At 56.1% G+C, this 24,079-nt stretch overlaps 4 protein-coding genes across 9 annotated transcripts in view; 3 read left to right on the top strand and 1 right to left on the bottom strand.

The window, feature by feature from the left end:
* Nucleotides 1-3,118: 3,118 nt before the first annotated feature.
* On the top strand, nucleotides 3,119-6,417 carry ATP6V0B (ATPase H+ transporting V0 subunit b). Its single transcript, XM_080657383.1, has 8 exons — nucleotides 3,119-3,325; nucleotides 4,059-4,107; nucleotides 4,337-4,420; nucleotides 4,551-4,628; nucleotides 4,838-4,907; nucleotides 5,020-5,071; nucleotides 5,224-5,414; nucleotides 6,122-6,417. Exons 1-8 carry the CDS (start codon nucleotides 3,259-3,261, stop codon nucleotides 6,146-6,148), a joined length of 618 nt encoding a protein of 205 aa, XP_080513509.1. The 5' UTR covers nucleotides 3,119-3,258; the 3' UTR covers nucleotides 6,149-6,417.
* Nucleotides 6,418-7,326: 909 nt separating this feature from the next.
* B4GALT2 (beta-1,4-galactosyltransferase 2) lies at nucleotides 7,327-17,200 on the top strand. The gene is made up of 7 exons (XM_080654379.1): nucleotides 7,327-7,599; nucleotides 9,124-9,479; nucleotides 9,694-9,929; nucleotides 12,784-12,974; nucleotides 13,130-13,252; nucleotides 13,363-13,467; nucleotides 16,327-17,200. The coding sequence occupies exons 2-7, from the start codon at nucleotides 9,176-9,178 to the stop codon at nucleotides 16,475-16,477; spliced, it is 1,110 nt and encodes a 369-aa protein (XP_080510505.1). The 5' UTR covers nucleotides 7,327-7,599; nucleotides 9,124-9,175; the 3' UTR covers nucleotides 16,478-17,200.
* Nucleotides 17,201-17,659: 459 nt separating this feature from the next.
* On the top strand, nucleotides 17,660-21,530 carry CCDC24 (coiled-coil domain containing 24). Of its 2 annotated transcripts, none has more exons than XM_080652920.1 (8): nucleotides 17,660-17,985; nucleotides 18,215-18,396; nucleotides 18,634-18,750; nucleotides 19,437-19,514; nucleotides 20,080-20,134; nucleotides 20,620-20,689; nucleotides 20,796-20,874; nucleotides 20,960-21,530. In XM_080652920.1, the coding sequence occupies exons 1-8, from the start codon at nucleotides 17,860-17,862 to the stop codon at nucleotides 21,315-21,317; spliced, it is 1,065 nt and encodes a 354-aa protein (XP_080509046.1). In that variant the 5' UTR covers nucleotides 17,660-17,859; the 3' UTR covers nucleotides 21,318-21,530. The 2 variants fall into 2 exon arrangements, with proteins under 2 accessions (XP_080509046.1, XP_080509045.1); XM_080652919.1 differs by having other exon boundaries at nucleotides 17,737-17,985; nucleotides 20,956-21,530.
* SLC6A9 (solute carrier family 6 member 9) overlaps nucleotides 21,494-24,079 on the bottom strand; it is a 34,690-nt gene continuing 32,104 nt past the window's right edge. For all 5 annotated transcript variants that reach the window (XM_080652892.1, XM_080652890.1, XM_080652891.1 and 2 more), the window contains 2 exons: nucleotides 22,867-23,037; nucleotides 21,494-22,770 (listed from right to left, as the gene is read on the bottom strand). In XM_080652892.1, coding sequence (XP_080509018.1) covers nucleotides 22,579-22,770; nucleotides 22,867-23,037 — 363 coding nt within the window. In that variant the 3' untranslated portion in view covers nucleotides 21,494-22,578. The remainder of the gene's footprint in view (nucleotides 22,771-22,866; nucleotides 23,038-24,079) is intronic.

Below are 24,079 nucleotides of genomic sequence, written 5' to 3'. Positions count from 1 at the left end.
GCATCAGGGGCATAGAAAGGGAGTGGACTGACAATTCTCAAGGGGAAAGGGGTGTGGGGTGCAGGAAGAGACTGGACAAAAATCGTACACCTATGGATGAGGACAGTGCGGGGGAGGTAAGGGCAGAGGGTGGGGTGGGAACTGGGTGGAGGGGAGCTATGGGGGGAAAAGAGGAACAATTATAATAATCTGAACAATAAAGATTTATTAAATTTAAAAAAACATTTGAGTGCAAAAAGTAACAGATATGTACAAAATATGAACAAAGTAAGATTTAGAAAATGGTAAATATAAATATATAATTTCAACAAATACTTATAAAATGAATAAAATTTTTATAAATAGTATTTAAAAATAAGCACATTGTAGATATTAAACATATTGAAATACAAATTTTGTCTATTAACTGGAAGAGTTTAAAAGGAGAATAGAAATAATATTGCTGATGAGTATGAGTAGCATTCTTTTTTTTTTTTAATGAAGTATTTTTTTTAAAATATATTTTATTGATATTTTACAGAGAGGAAGGGAGAGGGATAGAGAGCTAGAAACATCGATCAGCTGCCTCCTGCACACCTCCCACTGGGGATGTGCCCGCAACCAAGGTACATGCCCTTGACCGGAATCGAACCCGGAACCCTTCAGTCTGCAGGCCGACGCTCTATCCACTGAGCCAAACCGGTTTCGGCAGCATTCTTTTTTAAAATATATTTTTATTGATTTCAGAGAGGAAGGGAGAGGGAAAGAAAGAAACATCAATGATGAGAGAGAATCATTGATCAGTTGCCTCTTGCACGCCCCCTATTGCAGACCAAGCCCACAATCTGGGCATGTGCCCTAGACCAGAATTGAACCCAGGACCCCTTAGTTCCCAGGCTGATGCTCTATCCCAGTGGTCGGCAAACCGTGGCTCTTTGGTTCCTTGAGTGTGGCTCTTCCACAAAATACCACGGCCTGGGCAACTCTATTTTGAAGAAGTGGCGTTAGAAGTTTAAGTTTAAAAAATTTGGCTCTCAAAAGAAATTTCAATCATTGTACTGTTGATATTTGGCTCTGTTGACTAATGAGTTTGTCAACCACTGCTCTATCCACTGAGTCAAACCAGCTAAGGCAACTAGATATTCTATTATTTTGTAAATGTAATAATTTTTAAACTCAAATAAAATATTTCAGCATGTAATCAATAAAACAAATTTTTTCAATTACAGTTTACATATTTTGTATTAGTTTCATGTATACAGCATAGTGGTTAGACAATCATATACTTTACAAATTGTTCCCCCCAATAATTCAAGTACCCACATGGCAACATACATAGTTATTACAATACTAGAGGCCCAGTGCACAAAATTCGTGCACGGGGGGGGGGGGGGTAGGAGTCCCCTCAGCCCAGCCTGCAGCCTCTCCAATCTGGGACCCCTTGGGTGATGTCTGACTGCCAGTTTAGGCCCGATCCCCGGGATCAGGCCTAAACCGGCAGTCGGACATCCCTCTCACAATCCTGGACCGCTGGCTCCTAATTGCTCACCTGCCTGCCTGCCTGGTCACCCCTCACTGCCCCCCCCACCTGCCTGATCGTCCCTCACTGCCTCTGTGTGCTGGCCAGGTCACCCCCAACTGCCCCCTCCCTGCTGGTCTGGTCGCTCCTAACTGCTCCCCCCTGCTGGCCTGGTTGCCCCTCACTGGTCTGGTCACCCCATGCAGCCTGCTTGTTTGGTCGTTTGGTCCTCCCTCACTAACCTCCCTGCCGGCACGGTGGTAGGCAGCCATCTTGTGAGGGAGTGAGGGTTAATTTGCATATTACCTCTTAATTATATAAAAGGATTATTGACTATACTAGAGGCCTGTTGCAGGAAGATTCCTGCAATAGGGCTTCCTGCGGCGGTCTGCTTCCCTCCCTTCTCCGCAGCCCCGCTTGCTTGCTTCTCTGCAACTTCGCTCCCTTCTGCAACGCTTGGCTTGCTTCTTCTATGCTGTCTTCAGTCTTCGCTCTGCTCCTGGATATGGAAATTAACTGCCATTTTGGTTGGGTTAATTTGCATACTTGCTCCTGATTGGCTGGTGGGCGTGGCTTGTGGGTGTAGCAGAGTGATGGTTAATTTGCATATTACTCCTTTATTATATAGGAGTATTCCCCATGCTATACTTTACACCCCCTTGACTATTTTGTAACTACCAATTACAAATATGTATTGAGCACCCACTGTGTGCCAATCACTGGAAATACAATAGAGAGATCAACAGAAATCCTTTCATGATGCTTACATTCTCATCGGTGGGGAGAGATGGATAACCAAAACACTCAGTATGACAAATGGTGATAAGTGATATGGAGAAATATAAAGCTGGGAAGGGAGTGTAGGGGAGAGGGGGTTGCAATATTAAACAGATGGTCAGAGAAGGCCTTATGAAGAAGGTGAAAGAAGACTGAAAGGAAGTTATGGAGTGAGTTACATGGATAATTAGGAGAAGCCGAGAGCAAGTGCAAGGCCAATGCGCTGAGGGTATGCTGGTATGTTCAAGCGATAGCAAGGATGCCTCTCCAGAGGAGTTGGTGGGGCGTAATAGAGAAGTTCGGGACCACATTGGTAGAGGCCTGGGAGCCATTAAAAGGACTATGGCTTTTAGAGTGAAATTGAGCCACGAAGGCATTTTAAAGAGAGTGACATGATCTTGCTGAAGTTTCTTAGGATCCCAGAGCAGGCGCACCACCTTGCCTCAGGATTAGGGAAGGCTCCGGGAAGAATGATTTCTGAGGCTCAGGAGCTGATTTCTGAGCCAGGCTTAGGGTAAGCACTATGAAGCGTGCTTCAGGCAGAGGAAAGAGCCTGAGGAACAGAGCACAACACCCAGGGGTCCGCACAGGGTTGGAGGCTAAGCTAGGGAGGCCCACGAGCAGGCTCGGGTGTAAGGCAGGGCTGGTGGACCGAGCAGGGCGGAGTGTCGGGGCTGAGAAGAATCGGCCTTGGAGATGCGCGAGAGACCTGCGAGGTGGAGATACCTGGTAAGAAGGGCGCCGGAGCCGCCTCTGCAGCGCGAGACTACACCAACCACAATGCTCAGCGCCGAGTTCCGGCGTGGCGAGTACTAAGACCAGCCCCGGCGCAGAGCCCGGCCCGGGTCAGGTGGTGCTGGTGCGTCACGTGGGCGAGTCAGGTGACGGTGCGGGCGGCGGACTGACTGCGGGGCGGACGGTGGACGCAGGGTCGCGGTTTCAGCTCTGTCTCCACCGACCCGTGCCCCGCTGTCACCGCCGCCATGACGGGGCTAGCGCTCCTCTATGCCGGGGTCTTCGTGGCCTTCTGGGCCTGCATGATCGGCGTGGGTGAGGCCGGGCCCTGGCGGGCGGGGCCAGCATCCGGGTCGAGCGGGCAGGTCTGGAGCCCGGCGGGGGTCGTAGGGTCCCGGGACCGCTAGGCTGCAGCGCGGGCTCTGTACCCTGGGCTCCGGGAGTTGCCGCATGCCCGTGGGGGCCTCTGACCCCGACAGAGGAGACCCGATCTCCAGCTGCTTGAGGAGGGGCGCGGGCGGGGGTAGGTGGGGGCCGCGAAAGCAGCCCTGGTCGCATTCTGTCGTCCCCGCCCCCCTGCCCGGTCTCGCGGCTGTCGTCCTTCTCTTGCTCCGGACCGGCCTGCTTCGGTCATGAGCAGGCTACTCCAGTTCCTCCTTTTCTGGTCGTTTAGCCACCCCAACCCCCACTCCCAGCTTGTTGGGGAAACAGCATCGCGGACTGGGCTGGCGGGATCCGGTGGAGCTTAGCCAGAGCCCTTGCTCCCTCCCTTCTTCCAGGGAATTCAGGCCTGCGAGCTGCTGCCCCGAAGGGTCTAGGTCTCGAAGGTGGTGTCACTGAACGCGATGTTACTGAGGGAGTGGCAGGAAATGGAGGCCTGAGCAGAGGCATCTGTGTAGACAGCCGTGCTTTTGCGCGGGGGCCAGCTTGACTTAGGTGTGGGCAGTCCATTGAGGTGGCCCAGCAGCTGGGCAGGAGCTTCATGTCTAAGTTGGAAAGCTTCTCTGTAGAGAGCAGCCCCTAACCCCTTTTTTTCTCACTGCTGCAGGGATCTGCTACACCATTTTTGACTTGGGCTTCCGCTTTGATGTGGCATGGTAAGGGAGGGCAGGGAGAGGATTCCCCAGGAGCTGCTTCTCTGCAGCCTTCCTTCTCTGATTTGAGCCCCCTCCTCCACCCCATCCCCAGCTGCCTGCGATGTGGACCTTACGGAGATAAGGAGTCTTTTAGCAACCAGTACTGGTGGGGTTGGAGGTGTGGGGGAGTGAATTTTATGCTCACTTCTCCACCAAGACTGAATTGCTTTCCTCCCTGTCTCCACACCAGGTTCTTGACAGAGACTTCCCCCTTCATGTGGTCAAACTTGGGCATTGGCTTAGCTATCTCCCTGTCTGTGGTTGGGGCAGCGTGGTGAGTGTTGGGTGGTGTGATTCGGGGGGTGGGGGCTGAGTCATAGCAGGTGGTGGTGTTGGGTCCTTAGTCACCCTGGGGGCACTGACAAGCTTGGCCTCTGCTCATTAGTTTCTTATCTTTCCACCAGGGGCATCTATATTACTGGCTCATCCATCATTGGGGGAGGGGTGAAGGCCCCTCGGATCAAGACCAAGAACCTGGTCAGGTAAGTTAGGGCCCTTGGAAGGCTGTCAGAACCAGCTGCATTGGGAGCTGCCCATTTGTTTGACTTGACATTTTGCTCCTGACCAGCCTCCTGATAAGGTGGGATGCTAGTGGGGGAAAAGTGACTGGGGACTCTGTGAGGAGGAAGGTTGATTGCTTTCTAATTTCTTTCTCCTCTTAACCGCCTTTGCCCACCACTACTACCTCCAGCATCATCTTCTGTGAGGCTGTGGCTATCTACGGCATCATCATGGCAATTGTCCTTAGCAACATGGCTGAGGTATGGAGTGGGGGGCGGGGTTGGGCATCCATTCCAGTGTGTTCTACACATTGCTTGGGGAGTACAGAGGAGCATAGAGGTTGGTTTCTGATTACTTCTCTGCATCCCTCAGCCTTTCAGTGCCACTGACCCCAAAGCCATTGGCCATCGAAACTATCATGCAGGTAGGTGGGTGTGTGCAGGCAAAAAATAGGACATCTGCTTTCCCTTTCCACCCCAGTTTAGACACCTCATTTTGATATTTGGCCACCTACTTGGGCCTGCTTTGCACAGTTGGGCTGTGACTGGCCTCAATGCTCCCTTTCCATTCCCCCAGGCTACTCCATGTTTGGAGCTGGCCTCACAGTGGGCCTGTCTAACCTCTTCTGTGGAGTCTGCGTGGGCATTGTGGGCAGTGGAGCCGCCCTGGCTGATGCACAGAACCCCAGCCTCTTTGTGAAGATTCTTATCGTGGAGATCTTTGGCAGCGCCATCGGCCTCTTTGGGGTCATCGTTGCGATCCTACAGGTGCTGAATGCTGGGGACCCTCTGTCCTTGTCCCTAACCAAGACTCGCTCCTTGTAGAGGAGCTACAGTGCTCTCGCCTCCACCTGTGGAACCCACCACCTCATTCCCATCTTCTGGTTTTCCCCTTTTGAAGCTTTCAGCTTAATTTTGTTTCTAATCTGGGAACACTGACAACTGTCCTATTTTTTTTCCTGTTTTCTTGTGTGTGTGTGTGTGTGTGTGTGTGTGTCTGTGTTTCATTTAATCTCTCTCTTTTTGTTTGTCTCCATGGTTGGGATCTTGTCTGTGTCCAAATAAGTCTGTCTCGGCATGTTTGACTGTGTTTAGCAGGGCCTGTGTGTATCTATGGTGTCAGATGAATAGCATGTCTAAATTGTGTCTTCTCTGTCTGACAGTGTGTGAGTTTGTGGCTAATGATCAGCTTGAGGATCTGAGGGTGACTGTGGGTGCCTGACTGGGTTGACTCTTGGTGACTGGCATTGTCTATATGCCACTTCTCTCCATCTTTCTGTCCCACAACCTGACTGTGGATATCTGACTGTCGCTGTTCATCTGTGTCTGTCATAGCATATCCATTCTGGTCCAGTCATCCATCTGTTGTCATCTGTCCATCTCACCATGAGTTCGTTAGGTCTGATCTTCTGTCATTTGTCACTCTTACCTATTCCTCTATCTCTACCTGATTTCTCCTGTTCTTTTTTTTGCAGACCTCCAGAGTGAAGATGGGTGACTAGACGGTCTGTGTGGGTGGGGCCGTGCCCCACTCTTATTTATTTGTGGTTTTCCTGGGACAGCTGGAGCTGTGCCCCTTTCACAGGGCTGGGTGTTCTGGGCCCTCCCTGCACTCACTTCTTGCTGCCTGTTGACTTGGAGGCACTGCCTGGCTGGATCCTCAGTGTGGGGAGTGGGCTGCTGATGACTGTGCAGCTCTGCACCTGTGTCCCACCTCCACCCCCAACCTGTCTTCCCAGTGTTTGTGAAATAAATGTATTTGTCTGGGTCAGTGACGCTGTTTTTGCCCTTCTTACCACCTTTCCCAGGAGGGTAAACAGGCCTATCGGCCTCAGCCTCCTGCAGCCTCCTGCCACTCATTCATACTGTTTCTGTTCTGGACAAAGCTGGCTCCTGGGTGGGATGGGAAGGGTGCTGGGCTGAGGACTCTGTGCCCCTGAAAATCTGTATTGAAGGGCATGAAGGAGTGGGGAGGTATGGGCCCAGGTGTTTGTGGGGGGCAGGATGGGGAGTGTCCACCTGGTCCTATGCCCTTGGGACTCTTGTCTGCAAAATCCAAATTGGCCATGTCTACTTACCTGGCTGGCTCTGCCTTCAGGTATCCATCACTGCCTATCCTGGTGGAGCTTGGAGCTTATTAATTTGCCTCTGCCTATCCCAGCACCATCCCCTGCCAGTGACTAATTTGATCCCTTGTTCCTGAGGCATTGTCCAGTCTAACCCAATCTCCTGTTACCTTAGATTAGAAAATCCCAGCCACCTCCAGGCCCAAGCCACAAACTTTTGTCCCCGCCTTTAAGGGTCTTGCTCAACTAGCGTCCCCTCCGCTGGCCCCTGGCAGACCTTTAATAACGCTCCCATCAATGAGTTGCCAAATCCCTAACCTCCCTGCCCTAGTCAGCCCCTTTGGCCGAATTCGCGCTCCAACCCAGACCCCGCTCCCCCGCGATGGGTTTGACTTATCCACACCCTCTCCAGTCCGGACCTTGAATCCAACCCCTTGAGAGAGCCTGACCGATTTCCTACGCCCCTCCGGGGTCCGGTGCCACCTCCTTCCCCTCGCTCCGCCGCGCTTGGCCGCCGGCAGGGGCGGGCGTCGGAGGCGCGCGGCGGGTGCGGGCGCGCTGGAGGCGGGGGCCGCGGGGGCGCGCGCGCGGATGCGCCGGCCGGGCCTGCCCCTCCGAGGCGCCGTAGCGCGGGAGGGAGGTGGCGGCACTGTGGTCCCTCGGCCCGGGGTCCGTGGGTCTGCCCGGGCGCCCGGCCCCGCCCTGCGCCCCGCGGTGGCTCCGCACCATGGCCCGAGGCGGCGGCGGGAGGCGGCCCGGGGGCCGCGGGGGCCGCTGACCCGGCGGCGGGAGGCGGCGGGGCCCGACCATGGGGGACGGAGCCGTCTGCAGCCGCCGGAGCCGGGAAGCCAGCCCCAGCCGGAGCAGCGCCCCCTGCTGAGCGCCGGGTGAGAGGGAGGCGCGCGCGGCCCCCAGCTCCGGGCCCCAAGATTCCAGACCCGGCCCCGCGATCCCCGCCCAGGACCCGGTGAAAGAGACGCTAGCTGCCAGACCCCGGCCTGGCGTTACCTCACCCCACCCCCATCCCTCGGCTCCCCTGGGCTCCGCTGCCCGCCCCCGACCGGCCTCCTTTATTGTCCCTGCTCACCGGGCCTCGTGGCGCGGGGAGGCGCTCCACTCACGTTTTCCCTTTGCCTCGGCCCCCGCCTCACATCCACTCCCCCAATCCACGCCTCCCCACCCCCAGGCTCCACACCCTCTGGGTCTTTGCTGCCTCCCCAGTCCGGGGGTGCCACGTGTTCAGGCGGCTCAGCCTTCCAGCCCTGCCCAAACGTACCTCGCTGCCGGGTGGTCACCCTGACCCAGAACTCCTGCCCCGAGGAGGGGTGGGAATGTTTGCACGTGGGGCCGCGTGTTGTGAGACGCCCGGGAGCTTGTAGGTACGGCTGTGTAAGTGCAGGATCAGCGGCTTTGTTTGTGAGTGTGTAACTTGTGTGTTACTGTCACCTGGGTGTGTCTGTATGTAGTTCTCTGTGTGTGTCAGTGCAGGTGAGAATAGCTGGGACCAAGGGTGTCTGTGTGGTTGTGTATCTGTGAGTGAGACTCACCCTGCAACCTGAAGCGCTGCTAGAAGTGGCCTCAGAAGTCTGGCTGCTCTGTTGGAACCGTAGCTGGAGCTGTGCCCAGGCAGGACCCTCTCCTGCCATGCTGAGTGCTGCACCTCTGTCTCCAGGGCTCAAGCGTCCCTGTTCTGGGAATCAGAACCAGCAGTGCTGGGCAGGCCCCAGAGAGTTCAGCCCAACCCTTGATGTCTTATAGGGGGTGCCTGTGCCCCACCCTGTATTTTGACCTCTTGTTCCAGAAGGAAGGGATCCCACAGACATCCTGTATTTGGGCCATCGGGATGCTGAGGGCCACTTCCCAGCCTGGTTCCAGCTGGCCTGGCCTGCTTGCCGCTGGGACCTGTGTGACCAAACCACTGCCCACCATGCTCCTGGGAGGACTAAGTGAAGTCATGGGTACAGAGCACTCCTGCATGGCAGGTGCTCAGGAAATGGCCCCCTTCCCCAGACCAGGAGTCCTGGGATGAGTATACTGCCCTGTGGGGTGTCTGTTCTCTGGGGCACAGGTACACATGTGGGTCTCTAGGTACACCTGTTTCCATGTTTAGGTATGAACCAGTGTGGTCAGAGGCCACATGTCCATGTTCCTGGGAATACGTGTGTGTGTGTGTGTGTAGACAAGCAATGTAAGCTTATGTGGGTAAATACTCAGATGCATGAAGATGTGTGATTATTGAGTTGCTAGGGACTGTGTCTGCGTGTCTTTGCAGGTAGAATGTGAGTCCATGAGTGTCACAGGTAAATGTGAGGATGCGGTCCATGAGTATGAGCAGTGGGCAGGAGGTGAGTGGGTAGCCTCACCCATTGGCCCTAACCGGCTGGGTTGGTTTCTTTCCTACCTTTGCTCAGGCCGGCAGCCGGATGCCCGGGCCCATTGGGCGGGCCGGAGGCCGCCTGCGGGATGAGCAGACTGCTGGGGGGGACGCTGGAGCGCGTCTGCAAGGCTGTGCTCCTTCTCTGCCTGCTGCACTTTCTCGTGGCTGTCATCCTCTACTTTGATGTCTATGCCCAGCACCTGGCCTTCTTCAGCCGCTTCAGTGCCCGAGGCCCTGCCCGTGTCCTTCACCCAGCTGCCAGCAGCTGCTCCAACTGCTCCCGGCCAAACGCCACTGCCCCCAGCTCCGGACTTCCTGAGGCCCCCAGTGTCCGGCCTGGCTCCATGGCTCCCATCCTGCCGCCCTGTCCTGACTCGCCACCTGGTCTTGGTGAGCCTGCAGGGTAGGGCCTGCCCATAGGGGTGGGCAGAGGACCTAACCATTCCATGGGGAATGGAGTCTTGACCAATGGGGTGCCAAGGTTCCGGGTCTGTGGTAAGAGGGCTACTCCTCGGGTTCCCTCGCCCACCCCCAGGCTGAGGGAGAGGGCTGGTGTCCCTGGATTCTGATGAAGTCCTGATTCCTGCCACCGTCCTGCCTGCAGTGGGCCGACTGCTGATTGAGTTTACCTCACCCATGCCACTGGAGAGGGTGCAGAGGGAGAACCCAGGTGTGCTCCTGGGTGGCCGCTATACACCGCCCGACTGCACCCCAGCCCAGACAGTGGCGGTCATCATCCCCTTTCGACACCGGGAGCACCACCTACGCTACTGGCTCCACTATCTGCACCCCATCCTGAGGCGACAGCGGCTGCGCTATGGCATCTATGTCATCAACCAGGTGTGCTGTCCGTGACCCCCAGGCTGGGTACTGACCACCAGGGAACCCATGGGCACTTGTGAGTGTGGCGCTCATGTGCCTGTTGGTACATACGTGGGTTTGGGGGCATTCGTGGTCCTTGTCTGCCATGGTTGTGTGGACATGTGAATTACCTGTGGGGGTACATGTATGTTGGTGTGCATATTTGTGAAGGGGATACATGCGTGTGAATGTTGGCATGCATACTGGCGGATGTGTGTCTGGCTTTAATGGGCATGAGCCCCATTGTCTTCCTTTGGTGGGCCCCATCCCATGGTGGTGGAGACCTAGGGGATGCCGGCTATGAGGTGTTGAGGGCCGAGGAGAGGAAGAGTTAGTCCTCAAAGAGGGATGAAGTCTGCCTTAGTCCGAGTGCTGGCCCAGCTGGAACCCAGGGACTCAGCTCACTTTCTGAGCCCTGGAGCCCAGAGAGGACCTGGCTTGGCCCTCCTCCCCACAGAAAACTCCCAGACTTGGACTTGGATCCCTGGAGACTCCAGGGCAATGGTGTGAGTCTGGAGTTGGAGCAGGGAGCTGTGGGAGCACCAAGGGGCCTGGTCCAGCCCTGGGCTTGGGAAGCAATGGTTGAGATGGGTCTTGAGGGATGAACAGGCATCAGCTGGCAGAGGACTGGTGGAGGCAGGCATGCTAGGCAGCGGGACCTAGAGGCCTCAGCGAGAGAGCTGGTCTCGTGTGTTCAGGAATTGTTGGCTGAGGTATGGGGTCCAAAATGAAGGGTGGGTAACAAAGATGAGGCTGGAAGAGCTGACCGAGGCCAAATCCATAAGGGTCTTAAGAGGCCTGTTAAGCACTTGAAATCTAGCCGGATGGTGGTGGGCACCACGGTAAAGTTTTAAAGGGGGAGCAAAGTGTGTGTTTGTTTATAGAAAGATCACTGATTACACGTGGAGAATGGCCTGGGAGAGGAGACTCGAGGCAGGGGGACCAGTGGGAAGAGGCTGTGATGTGGAGGAAAGAAATGGTGGACATGGTGTGAATCAGGCAGTAGTAGTGGGGTGGAAGGGAGAGATGTGACACTGGTGGTGGAGAGTGAGGAAAGGGAGATGCCAGGACAGCTTGAGTGCTCTGTCTGTGTTTGCGGCGCCTGTGAGCAAGATGGAAACCCAGGAGCCAGACCAGGTCTGGGGGGAGAGCATGACTCTGAATTCTTTTCTGCATGTGATGAGTGTCAGTGCCTGGGGAAAGTGTGAGAGCAATGATTAGCAGGCAGTTGGTTAAATGAGTCAGCCTTGGAGTGAGGTCTGCGGTGGAGAGAGGGGTCTGGGAGCCACCAGTAGGTAGATGGTCCCTAAAACCAACAATGTCCAACCTGCCAGGGAGCATGGGGCCTAGGAGGAGAGGCCAGCTTGGAAGAAACGGGTGGAGGAAGAGAGATTGCCACAGAGGCTGCCAAGTTTGGCAAGAAAGGTTTGAGGAGACCCCGGAGGGTGCGGCGTTCTGGGAGCCCAGGAATAAGTGTCAAGAAGGAAGCGTGGCGAGTGCGTGAGCACTGCCGTGGGAGTAAGGAAGGATGTGGACCAAGAAGCGTCCAGTGGATTTAGCAACAGGGTGGGCCCAGCGAGAGCCATTTCAGGGGCATGGTGGGGGCGGAAGCAGATTGCAGTGGGTTGAAGAATCAGATTTGACAACATGGAAACAGGCAATTGGAGACAAATCCTTAAAAGAAACAAACCTCTGCCAACAAGGGATGGCAAAAAGGTAGGGCAGTGGTTAGAGGGAGGTTTTCTCTTCCAGATGGGAGAGAACTGGGGATGCGTATGAGCCCTGTGAGAGAAACCTGAGCTCCTGGCTGGTGAGAGAGGTTGGAAAGGAGTTCCGATGGGCCCCGAGATAACGGACAGCTGCTCCAAGGACTGGAGGGAGAGAAGGTGCAGGAGGAGAAGGGAAGAAAGCAAGAACCCTGGGCAGTTCAGGGCTCCCGGGTAGCAGCTCCTACCCCGTTAGGCCAAAGCTGGCTGGTGGTGAGGAAGGGCCACTCTTGCTTCTCTCCTTCCAGAAGGGCCCCTGAAAGACCCTCCACAGGTGCCTCTCTGGCTCCAGCCTGGAGATCGTAGGGTGGGGCCCAGGCTCCCTGGACCATGACTGCCTGTGCTTGTCATTTTGTTGGGAACAAGTGACCTCGCCCGTCCTGTCCTGGTCTCAGGCTCCCCAGGGAACTGGGTGTAGATCCAAATGAGCCAGAGGGGACAGGTGGCTGAGGCTCCGGAGCTCAGTCCCATGGTTTCTGGGCATTCGGGGCATTCGTTGTTCGTCTCACTTTGTGACTATGCTCAGTAGGGATGCAGTGTGCTCAGGGCTGCTCATCTCCAGGATCCCCAGTGGCACAAACAAGACGCCTGGCACAAAGACCAGGCCACAGGGCATGCTTGAGTGAAGGGAAGATTGAACTAAGAGCTCTAAATCACAGTTTAAGTGGACACCAGCATACGTGAAGCACGCGGGAAGGGATGAATAATGATACTGCGGCGGGAGGTTTCAGGGAGGCCTTCCAGGCGTGAGGAGAGCATTCCAGGCAGGGGGCACTGTAACACCAAGGCTAAGGCAAGGAAGAGTCGGGCCCCTGAGGAATGTAGTGTAGCTGGCCCTTGGTGTCTGAGGGCAGTGACCGGAGAGGAGTCTAGAGCCAAATCATGAAAGGCCTTAGAAGGCCGGGCCCAGGGTAAGGAGCTGGACTTGATCCTAGGAGTTTGCAGGAGCCACGAAGGGGGTGGGGGGTGGGTCGTAGGCCCATGGGGACCACTCTGGACAATGATAAAGTGGCAGGTGCTTGCCAGTCACAGGACCAGAGCTGACCTGACCCCTCCCCCAACCCCAGCATGGTGAGGACACCTTCAACCGGGCCAAGCTGCTCAATGTGGGCTTCCTAGAAGCGCTGAAGGAGGACGCCACCTATGACTGCTTCATCTTCAGTGACGTGGACCTGGTCCCCATGGATGACCGCAACCTGTACCGCTGCGGCGACCAGCCCCGCCACTTTGCCATCGCCATGGACAAGTTCGGCTTCCGGTGAGAACTCTCTTTTCAGCTGAACCCAGAACTACCCATCCCCACCTCCCCTAACACGCCCAGGCCCTCGCTCCTGGCCTGGGGCACACTCTTCCCCACCCCATCTCCATCCTTCCCTCAGGCCCCTCACTGACGCCCACCCTCCTGCACAATAGGCTGCCCTACGCTGGCTACTTTGGAGGCGTGTCGGGCCTGAGCAAAGCCCAGTTCCTGAGAATCAATGGCTTCCCCAATGAGTACTGGGGCTGGGGTGGTGAGGATGACGACATCTTCAACCGGTGAGTGACGGGGTGGAGAGTAGACTGGGTGCATGAGAGGGTGGGACAGACCGGGCGGGGCTGCTTGCCCTTCCTGCCGCCTGCTCCAGTTCATCTGTCCCCATCCCCAGGATCTCCCTGACTGGGATGAAGATCTCACGCCCAGACGTCCGCATAGGCCGCTACCGCATGATCAAGCACGACCGGGACAAGCATAACGAGCCCAATCCTCAGAGGTGACCCCCAGCACCCTGACCCCAAGCGCTCCTTACCCCTTACTCCCTGGGGTGACCCCCTGTGCAGTGGATCCCCAGAGATGATCCCAAGGCCCCCGACCCTTGACATGAATCTCAGCACCTCTGGGCCCTGTTCCCTACCCGCCAGCTCAGCCTCACCCAGGCAGCTCTCACTCCTGGCTTGATTCCTAGCAGTGACTAAAATGTAGAGGCAGGGCTCAGATTGCCATTGAGTAGATTGCATTCCCATCCCCACAGAGCAGAGAGGACGAGAGATAGACAGCACTGGGCTCAGCTCCTGGGCCTGGAGCTCAACAAAGGCCTGAACCCTAGGCGTGTGGGATGGGGATTGGAAAGACAGTACTGACCCTCTGAGATTGGAGTAGGCAGCTTTGTCTCTGAGGGTGTAGCAACATTTGGCGTCTGGTGCTGGCTAGGAGAAGTGCCTGAGAGCATGTGAAATGTCGACAAGGGCTTCCTGACACTGTTCAGGGACTGTCTGGTGCCAAACCTGCTGGGGAGAAGGGTCCAGAGCAGGATGTCCCATACGAAGTTCATTCTAGGGAGGGAGATAGGCAGTTATGGCACAAGGTGGTCAGGGCAAGGTGCTGTCCTGGCAGAGTGATGGTGGGAAGCCTCCTGGAGAATGTGTAGTAAACTGGAGTTTGACAGCTATTCATTCAGCAAGTATTTGTCACCCACCTACCTTGGGCACAGTGCCATTTTCACCAGGTTAATAGAGGAGGCCAGTTTGGATAAAAGGAAATAGTATGTGTCAGAGTCTGGAATGTGAGCATGCATGGTAAATGCTGAGAGTCCGAAACTCAAGGGCATTACAATTTCTGAGGGCTGAGACTAACGGTAGAGAAGATCATTGATGGGTGTTGGGAGTCTCGAACCCCAGGTTGTCAATTTCACTTTTGTCCCAGGGGCATTGGGGTGTCATGGAAGGGACCACCCTTGGAGCTTGAGGAAGGTGAAGGGCTGCAGAGCTGCTGGGTGGAGCCAGAGGGAAGCCCACCAGGCCTGAAGGAATCCATGGGAACCCAGGAGCATGCTGGGAGTGAGGCTGCTCTGCTCTAGCTGGAACAGTAGGGTTGCTCTGAGCCCACGGTGTAAGAGTGGGGAGTGCCGCACTGATGTAGGGTTGATGTTTGGCAGAAGCATGAAGCACCGGGTGCCCAGGGAGCTGATGAAAAGCAGTTTAGGTAAAAATCATGGTGAGCAGGGAAGGGACAAAAGACTGGGAGAAGAGGGCTTCAGAGCAACTGAGAGTGAGAGCTCAGAGAGGGGTCTGAGCTGAGCTCAGAAGGACTGGGAGGACCAAAACAGTTGGCATGGGAGTGCAGCTCTGCTAGAAGCACAATGCCGGGAGCCTTGGTCCTGGTTCAGGAATAGCCATCATTAATTAGTGATGTCTGCCGTGGGTGGGTAAGTGACAAGATAGCAAGAGGTTCTGGCTAAAGGTGCTCTGTGGGCGGTGGTTTCATCTGCCTAGCTGCTTTTGCCTTGAATCTAGGAGTTCTGGATTTGCCTTCCACTCACCCTACATGTCCGAACCATCAGCAAGGGCCACCCCCAAACATACCCGAGCCCAGCAGCATTTCCCTTTACTACATCTTCTGCCTGGACCACTGCAGTGACTGCTCACTGGTTTCCCTGCTTCCCCTTTGCCCTTCTGTGGTTCATGTTCCCTGACCCTTCCTCCCCCAGACTGGGCTAAAAATCCCTCCATGTCTTCTTGCTCACAGAATAAAAACCTGCTTCCTCTGACTTAGAGCCCTGCCCATACCTGATGTAACCGCCAACCTAAGTCTTCCTCTGTTTCTTCCCTTGGCCCATTAGGGTCTAGAGCCACACAGCTATGCAAATTCTCACTCCCAGTTTAGATCAGCAGGTGCTGTTACCTCTGCCTAGAATGCTCTCCCTCCTGCTGTCAGCTTGATGTCACATACTCACCCCTTCCAAGTCTTCTTGGTCTCCCTCTCCTATGTCCCTTAGCACTAATGCTGTGTTCCTTGTGTGTTACCTGTCTCCCCTCGTGGCATAGACTTGCCATGAGAGGAAGGACCTTGCTGGCCTGTTTATGGCTATGTCCCTGGTGCTTAGGGTAGAGCCTGGCACATGGGGACTGCTCAACAAATAGATGGTGAAGGAGTGACTAGAGCAGTGGTTCTCAACCTTTCTAATGCCGCGACCCTTTAATACAGTTCCTCATGTTGTTGTGACCCCCAGCCATAAAATTATTTTTGTTGCTACTTCATAACTGTAATTTTGCTACTGTTAATGAATCGTAATATAAATATCTGTGTGTTCCAATGGTCGCTACCCACAGGTTGAGAACCGCTAGCAGGGTCGCCTAAGACCATCGGAAAACACAGATATTTACATTACGATTCATAACAGTAGCAAAATTACAGTTATGAAGTAGCAACGAAAATAATTTTATGGCTGGGTGTCACCACAACATGAGGAATTGTATTAAAGGGTCGCCGCATTAGAAAGGTTGAGAACCACTGGACTAAAGGATGAGGAACAGAGGATGGCAGAGATGATGGTTTGGGGAATAAAGATGACACATTGCATTTGAGGTGTTTGTGGGATGCCCTATGTCTGGGTCTAAAGAAGGAAGGTCTGAGATGAGAGATTTGTGGGGATGTCACAGTTCTGGACTTTGGGGGTGAGATCTGTTTTGAGGGCAATTGTAAGAGCAAAAGGGCTTCACGCAGGTGGAAGGTGGAGGGGTGGCAAGGAGAACCGGGTCACCCCTGGAAGAAGCCAAGATGGCTTGACCCTTGGTCCCACAGATGTTGGGTTTGGTGGTTAGCCCTGATCTGGAATCATTTCCATCCTATCTAGGTTTACCAAGATTCAAAATACGAAGCTGACCATGAAGCGGGACGGCATCGGGTCAGTGCGGTATCAGGTCTTGGAGGTGTCTAGACAACCGCTCTTTACCAACATCACAGTGGACATTGGACGACCCCCATCATGGCCCCCCCGGGGCTGACACTAAAGGACAAAGGCTCCTATGCCAAGGATTGCTGGCCAGAGGACTGACCTTCAGCCTGGCTGGCGGCTGCTCTGTGGGAGATCCCCCAGGACTGAAACTGTGGGCTCTATTTTTCTGAGGGTCTTCAATAGGCCCTCCCAGCTGCACCTAGAAATTTCAGAACCTACTTTGGAGGGGCTTCCATCCTGAACAGGCCCCTCAAGTTGGGGGGGCCTCTGGGGTCATTCCTCCTTACTCCTCCCTCCCCAGCCCAGCCCCCCTTACTGTCAGGATTGGGCCAGCCCCTGCACTGCCTCATGGAGTGGCCTGGGCTAGGTCACTCCACCTCTCTGTGCCTCAGTTTCCCCTCCCTTGAGTCCCCTAGGGCCTGGAAGAATGGGAGGTATGACTCGGGGGCAGTGCCACTTCCAGGGGGACTTCTCAGACCTGGGGATCCCCCTTGCTCCCAGGGGAGGGGAAACCTTTTTCATTCAACATTGTAGGGGGCAAACTGGTGGCCCCCTGCTGAGGAGCAGCCCCAGGAGGGGACCAGAGGGGGTGCTGTGTTACTGCCTGGGATCTTGGGGTTGGGCTTTGCATGGGTGGCAGGTAGGGCTTGGATCAGTCAGTCTGGTTCCCATCTCCCTGTCTCAGAGCAAAGGCAGTGCCCCAGGGCTAGCTTGTGTTTGTACATTGCACAGAAACTTGTGTGGGTGCTTTAGTAAAAAACGTGAATGGAGCAGCCCCTTTGTCTGATTGGGGATGGGAATCTGGGTCCCTGAATCCAGACCCTGGGTGTGTTGCGGGAGGGCGCCTGGCCCGGCCTGACCCGGCCCGGCCCCTCAGCAGGGTGCTCTAAGGGGAGAGGTTTACTCTGCACTGCCTCTGAGCCAGAGGAGGCAACGAATAAACTCAGGGGGCTCAGATTACTCGGCTCTTCCACCTGTCCCGAAGCCGAAAGTGGCCAGGGATGAGACCAAGGTACTTGGGGTCAGGATCCTTCGGATAATTGGATGGTTCAGACTCCAAAACCACCGGTCAGCTGCGTGTCGGGCGCCCAGCCAGTGGGTGCGGCTTTCCAGACCTGGGAAGGGGGGGCGGGGCCTGGGTGGCGGCACAGTTTCCCGGGTGACGGCCACGCGGAAGAGGCGGGACTAGGGCCCTGGTCACTGGCCGGCTCCTGGGGGCCGTGACCGAGAACCCCGACCCCCGAGAGTCAGCCAGAGCCGTGTAGAAGAGCGCGGGGCCGGGTAATTCAACCGAGGATCCCGGCGGAACAAGGGTGGTGCTTGGAGAGGCGGCCGAGCGCCTCGGCACGGGGGCGTGGCTTGGCCCAGGTCGTCAGCGTCCTCCCCAGCAGGTCGGAGCCTGGGACCTCGCGTGGGGCGGCGCGGCGGACCATGCCTGGGGAGTCCCCATCGCTTTGGGAACTGGTGGAGGAGCACGTGCCGCTCCCGGAGCGGCCCGAAGTGAAGAGGATTCTGGGGGAGACGATGGTGGACCTGAGCCTGGAGCTGCGGGCAGAGGTGGGGCGAGTGGGAAGGTGGGCCACACCCCTGGCCAGACCCCTGACTCGGGTGATTTCCCCATCTACTCTGGGTTCCTGGCTCTGCCGGGGAACTCGAGATCCTGTGGGATCTCACCCAGCCCTCTCTTGTTTGACTCCCTTTCCCCCCTCATTCACCCCCCACCCCAGCCCTTCTCACTTCCGTCACTGACTTCCCCAGTCGCAAGGTGTCTTAGCTCTCCATGCAGGTGGTGATGTTACGGTCTCTGCTCCAAGAGGCGCGATCCTCTCAAGCCCCAACCCCCGGCTCCCGCCCCACCTCTGACCCCTCTTCCCTTCTGGCACCACCGCCCCTGCTAAGAGACCTCGTGCGCCAGGAACTGCGGCAGCTGCTCCAAGGTCTCCGCCAGAAGGCCATCTATGAGGGCAGGTGGGAAGCCTCACGCCTGGGGTTGGGCCCGGTCCCCAGAACTCAGATGGGCTAGCTCTAACCCTGACAAGGGGCCACTTTTTCGGCTTCGGGACAGGTGGGAGAGCCGAGTTATCTGAACCCACTGAGCTTATTACTTCGTTGCCTCTTCTGGCTGAGGCAGTGCGGACTAGGGTTGCCTTTCCTGTGGTTCCCTGGAAGGAGACCCTGAGTTTTCTTCATGTGCACCTTCTGCAGGGACCAGACCCAAGCTTGGGTCCAGTATAGCCCCAGGGTGCTGCGCTTTGCCTTGGAGGAGCCCAGGTGTGATTTTCCAGCACAGGAGACATTCCAGATGCCAGTTGGTGAACCCAGGTAAAGTGGTGACAGCAGAGGAGGGACTCTGTCTCTGCTTGGCAGAGGACCCCAGCTGATTGGTGGATCCCACCTGGCTCCATACAGGAGCTCCTGCTCTGAGGCTGGACACTGCTACAGCCACTTGTGATAGGCATGAGCACATGAGGGCTGCAGAAGCCCCGGAGACACCTGCCCAGCCTGGGGGCCCACAAGGCTTCCTGGAGTAGGTGACTGGTTTGATCTGGGTCTTGGATGAAAGACAGAAGAGCAGATGATAGAAGAGCTGTTCAGGAAGAGGGGACACTATATGCAAACATGGGTGGGAGGAAAGGAGGCGAGGTCCAGGAATCACTTGTCCCTCAGGCTTACAGAACAGGAGGAGGGCTGGGAGTGAATGAGATAAATGAGCAGGGGCATGCTCATAAAAAACGAATGGCAGCAACTCATTTTTAATTCTCACACAACCCTGTGAGGTAAGTGATGTCCCCATTTTGCAGACGAGGAAACTAAAGCTCAGAAAGAATCATCAATTTGCCCAAGGGTGGCAGAGCCCATTTGCACACCTAGATCCCAGAACTCTTCTTCTTTGTACTGTATCATATTGCTTTTGTGAGAAAAGACACAAAATCATCTAAGAGAAGTGGCATTGTGTCCTGAAGGCCTCTGGTGAGGCAACGTGGAGTGATATTGACTTCATCTCCCAGGAGCAGTCGTAGAGACCTCAGTCTCATCAAGGAGCAACTGAACATGTCCAACATTGACCAGGTTGCCAGACGCCTGCGGTGAGGCCCCCGAGTGTGTAGTGGGGATGGAAACAGGGAGGGGACTGGATAGATCTGGAAGTACTGGGACTATGAGAGAGGAGAGGAGGCAGCATACCGGAGGGGTAGCGGGGGATGGCCCACTAGAGTAAGGCTGAGAGATGGAAAGGGCAGGTTGCTGCCAGAAAGTAGCCAAGTAGGAATGCTAGCAGGGGCCATGGCCCGAGGATTTTTACCTTGAGGTGAGGTGGGGGAAAGCACAGAAGAGTTTTAAACAGGGGAAGGGCTGTGATGTGGGGAATAGGGGTAAGAGGTGTCGCAGACCCGGTGCAGTCGTACAGAAGAAATGGCAGTGCCTGTCCGGGTGGATGCTGTGAGGTACGCAAGGAGAGGACACATTCTTCCCAGGAAGAGGCTTTGGCAGGGGCTGGAGGGCTGTGCTGGGCAGCAGAGGGCAAGGTGGGCTGAGAAGGGAGGGCCTGGAGGGGGCTTGTGGTGGGGCTGGAGGCTGGGGCTGTGTGGAGGGTTTCGCTGAGACGCGGTCCTGTGGCACTGGCTCCGGCTGCTGCACTCCCACGTGTCCCAGGGGCCTCCTGGAGGAGGAGTGTCACACCTTGGAGAGGGAGATCCCCGTCCTGCAGGTGAGCTGCAGCCCCGCCCCCACCCCCAGCCTTTCTGCTGAGTGTAGACAGCCACCTCTCACCTGGTGTGTGAGCCCGTGTACATGTGTGTCTGTGTGCGTACATGCATATAAAGGCTGTGTGAGTCCTGTATCATTTCTCATGTGTGCACTTCTTGTGTGTGTGAATCCAGAAGCCCAAGATTCTGGTTGAGCCCCTAAGTCCAAGGTCAGCACTTCTTAATTAACCTGCTGGATTTGCTCTCCAGTCTTTTGCCTTTTTCTTTTCTAAGTCTGGATCTGGGCCAACCACCACCTTGTCAAGCTGGGCTTTTTTGGGGGACGTGGGTAGTGTTCTCCTGGGGGCTGCCCTCAGGTGGTTGAGATGAGGGTGTGGCATGGGCTGCTTCCTGGGCCCTGCCAAGACCTTGCTTGGCCTCTGCATCCTGCCCTGGCCTATCCTACCCCTGCTGTGAAGCTGGGGCCCTCAGCCAGCTCTCCCTACAGCGCTGCCTGGAAGAGGAGTGCACAAGGGCACGCCAGGCCTCTGAAGCAACCCTAGAGCCCACCCTGGCAGGTGAGGAACTGAGCAGGCCCCTGAGTACCCAGCTTCCTCCCCACACCCCACCTGGACATACCCTAGAAGAGCTGGGTGCCGTGTCTCAGGCATTCCTCTCCTCCAGAGCTACAGGAAGAGAAGGCAGCTATGCAACAGGAGCTGCAGGCACCGCTGCGGCCTTCCTGTGTCTCCCCCAGCCACAGGTAAACTAGAGCAGACGGACGGCTGCACAGGGTGGGCTAAGGGTCAGGCTATGGCCTTCTCATGGCTACTCCTTTGTTCAGGCAGCAGCCCTTGGGGTCCTCCAGGCAGGGCCTCCGATCCTTGCCTTGCCTCCGCGGAGCTGCTGGAGTTTGGGCAAGGCCTCTCCAGTGCCACCTACCTGCTCCTCCTCTGGAACGCAGGCCTCAAGGCCTGGCTGCCACCTGCCGCTGGGGACGGAAGCTCCAGTGCAGCCCCAGGAAAAGGCCAGCTTCCACCTCAATGTCCAGTGCAGTGCCCCAGGCCCCAACCTGACAGCTGGTCACAAAGTAGGCTTTGGCTTCGGGAACTCGCCCCACCTGCTACTGCCACCTCTCAGTTGCCATGGCCTAGCCTGCTTCAGATCTTGTCTTGGATAGGACCCCAAGGCTGTCCGTCTGTCTGACCCTCCTCCCACTCCCTTGCCAAGTCCCTGGTATCTGGTCCTGACCATCACGGCCTTTGGCCTTTCTCCTCCCAGGCTTTCACAGAAGCCTGGGTGTAGACAGTGCCAGCGGTCTCATCCCAGCCCCAACTCTTGTCTCTCTGCGGGACTCAGACAAAGCACAGTAGCAGCTCAGAGACAGGAATAGAAATTTCATTAAAATCTATGGACTTTAAAATCCTAGTGGTGCACGGATGGACAGGGGTGGGTGGCGCACCGTTATTGCTACAGAGAATTAGAGGCGGCTCTTCCGGGGCTGTCACTGCACAGAGGGACATGGAGGATGGACAAATGGACGCTGCAGGGCTTGGGGAAAGGAGATCTGGCTCCAGAGAGGGGATGGTGCACACGGGCTGGAGCCATTTGGCACATGATCAAGGGGAGCCCAATTTGGGAAGACTGGGCCTTTAGCCTGGTGGCGGGAGGGCAAGGGGGTGTCATGTAGGGTCCCTTCCCCTGGGCTCTGAGCTCAAACCTCCTGCTGAGCAGCACTCCACCCCTGGCCCCCAGGAACTAGTGCTTTGGGCAGGCTGCTGAGTCACGGGCCTCTGCTCACTAGGCCTGGCAGCCAGGGCTGCAATGAGGCTCGGAAACCCCAGAGCAGTTGAGTGAGGTGCAGGCAGGCCTGGAAGACAGATGGGGCCTGAGGCCTGGGGCAAGGGAGTGGCAACCACAGATAAGACAGTTTTTACAAAAATAATTACACAGACAAACAGGGCTGGGTGGCACAGACTGACAAGTAACACTGCACAGCCCCAGCCCCTCACTCTGCCCCCAGGCAGGAAGATCCAAATTTGCCCGGGCAGAGGCTGGGGTCTGCTCTGAGGGCAGGAACACTGGTCAGGAGGCTGGTGGCCCAAGGACAGGGACAGGTAGGGGCCCACCCAGAGACTCAGCTCAGGGCAGAGTGTGGGGGCGTCAGAGGCCACATAAAGCACGGCAGGCCTCTGGGGACCTGGCCCGAGACCCCTTCAAAGTGCTTTAGCCCCCAACCAGCAACCCTGCCTTCTCCCTCTCCTGGCCCAGCTTCCATCTTGGCATCCAAAGGACCTGTAAACACTGGGGACACGAGCACAAATGACCGCCCTAGCAGTGGTGGCCAAGGTGACAGCAGTCGCCCTGCGCAGGGCATGGCGGGGCAGGCGGTGACACCTGTCCACTGCCTCCCCAGTCTCTGTGGCGGGAGCACAGATGGGGCTGGGGCACTCCCCAGCAGCTGGGCTCATATCCGGGAGTCCTGCAGGCGGCTTCCGTTACTGCCCACTAGGGGGATCTGGGCCTTGTCCGGGTGCAGTGGCTGGACCTCCAGCCCATCTTCAGGGGAGGGCAGCATGGTGGGGGCATAGCGCCCAGTCCGGTGCTCCAGAAGGGCGGGGCCCCAGTCTCGACTTGGCTTTGTGGCATTTTTCAAACGCTATGGGGGGAGATGGGGGAGGGCAAGGCATGTCAGAGGAGAGCCCTTAAGCCCCATTCATCCACCCCTTCCCAGTTCATCTGGCTCCCTCCTCACCTGGAGGAGGGTGTCCCCATCTGTGCGGCAGAGCTGGAACAGGGCGTAGAGTGGGATGCAAATGACGGAGGACAGCGCCATGAGGAAGCCGATGGCCACTGCCCAGCCTGGATACTGGTAGTGGTTATAGGTGATTGGCCGGTACTGGATCATGGTGAAGATGAGAATGAACTGCAGAGAGTGGGGGGTGGGAGTGGGCATCAGCCCCACCCAGGCCTCAGGCCTCCTATCAGCACCCCCTCCCTCCTCTCCAGTTTCCCAAGATAAAAAGAGGCATTTGGGGGAGGGCAGGGCCAATGCCAACGCTTGGGTGGTGGAAGAAGCAGATGGAACCAGGGTCCAGGGCATGACAGGCATATACGCACGATGGAAGGGGAGAGGTCTGGCTTCCCCGTAATTCCGGTCCAGCCAGGAACCATTAAGCTGCTGTCACCTTTGGAAGTCAGTTCTGCTCAAAGACTCGCAGCAGCTCCCTACTGCCTTTCGAAGTAAGGCCTAATTCCTGGCCTTTAGGGCTTTTGCTTCCTCACTTCGAGACCTCAGCTTATCTTTCTGGCCACATTCCCCTTGTCTCAATGTCTCAGCCACACCCAGCGTTTCCCACCCTTTTCATTTACTCTGGAGAATCCTCCACCGCATCTAAGCAAATGCCACCTCCTCCAAGAAGCCACTCCATCCCAGGCCAGTGTGGCTCAGTTGGTTGGGCGTCTTCCCGTGCACTGGAAGGTTGCGGGTTCAATTCTGGGTCAGGGCACATACCCAGGTTGCTGGTTCGATCCCCAGTTGGGGCACTTGTGGGAGGTAACCAATCCATGTTTCTCTCATCAATGTTTCTCTTTCTCCCTTTCTCTCTCTAAAATCAATGAAAAAGCATATTCTTGGGTGATGATTTTATAAATAAGTAAATAAGTAAATAAAATAAATAGAAGCCTCTCCAGATTTCCCGTGTCCTCCCCCTGGAAGGCATTTCCCATCTGCTAAGCATTTATTTAATAGTCCCCATAGACCTGGGAGCTCCTGAGATTGCATCAGCTCTGGCACTCCAGTGCCCAGCACATTGCCTGGCACAGTCTCATTTGCTGCTTTGAACTGACTTGTGCAGAGAGGAGGAAGCATGAGGGAGGGAAGGCAAAGCCCTGTGGTCTATGGGTAGCCTGGGGAGGCTCCAAAGGCTGGGAATGATGCGTGTCTGGCTGGGGATGCTTTGGAAAGA

The sequence above is a fragment of the Plecotus auritus genome, assembly GCF_963455305.1.
Source record: "Plecotus auritus genome assembly, chromosome: 2".
Taxonomy (NCBI): Eukaryota; Metazoa; Chordata; class Mammalia; order Chiroptera; family Vespertilionidae; genus Plecotus; species Plecotus auritus.
The sequence above is the reverse complement of the archived record's forward strand: the minus strand, read 5'-3'. Positions and strand labels throughout refer to the sequence as shown.

Bases quoted from the DNA above. Each gene is read 5' to 3' on its own strand.
- ATP6V0B (XM_080657383.1), top strand. From the start codon at position 3,259: ATGACGGGGCTAGCGCTCCTCTATGCCGGGGTCTTCGTGGCCTTCTGG. The intron at 4,629-4,837 runs GTAAGTTAGGGC...TACTACCTCCAG, and splicing joins AAGACCAAGAACCTGGTCAG to CATCATCTTCTGTGAGGCTG. The intron at 4,908-5,019 runs GTATGGAGTGGG...TGCATCCCTCAG, and splicing joins TCCTTAGCAACATGGCTGAG to CCTTTCAGTGCCACTGACCC.
- B4GALT2 (XM_080654379.1), top strand. From the start codon at position 9,176: ATGAGCAGACTGCTGGGGGGGACGCTGGAGCGCGTCTGCAAGGCTGTG. The intron at 12,975-13,129 runs GTGAGAACTCTC...CCTGCACAATAG, and splicing joins ATGGACAAGTTCGGCTTCCG to GCTGCCCTACGCTGGCTACT. The intron at 13,468-16,326 runs GTGACCCCCAGC...CATCCTATCTAG, and splicing joins AACGAGCCCAATCCTCAGAG to GTTTACCAAGATTCAAAATA.
- CCDC24 (XM_080652920.1), top strand. From the start codon at position 17,860: ATGCCTGGGGAGTCCCCATCGCTTTGGGAACTGGTGGAGGAGCACGTG. The intron at 17,986-18,214 runs GTGGGGCGAGTG...CTCTCCATGCAG, and splicing joins GCCTGGAGCTGCGGGCAGAG to GTGGTGATGTTACGGTCTCT. The intron at 19,515-20,079 runs GTGAGGCCCCCG...CACGTGTCCCAG, and splicing joins CAGGTTGCCAGACGCCTGCG to GGGCCTCCTGGAGGAGGAGT.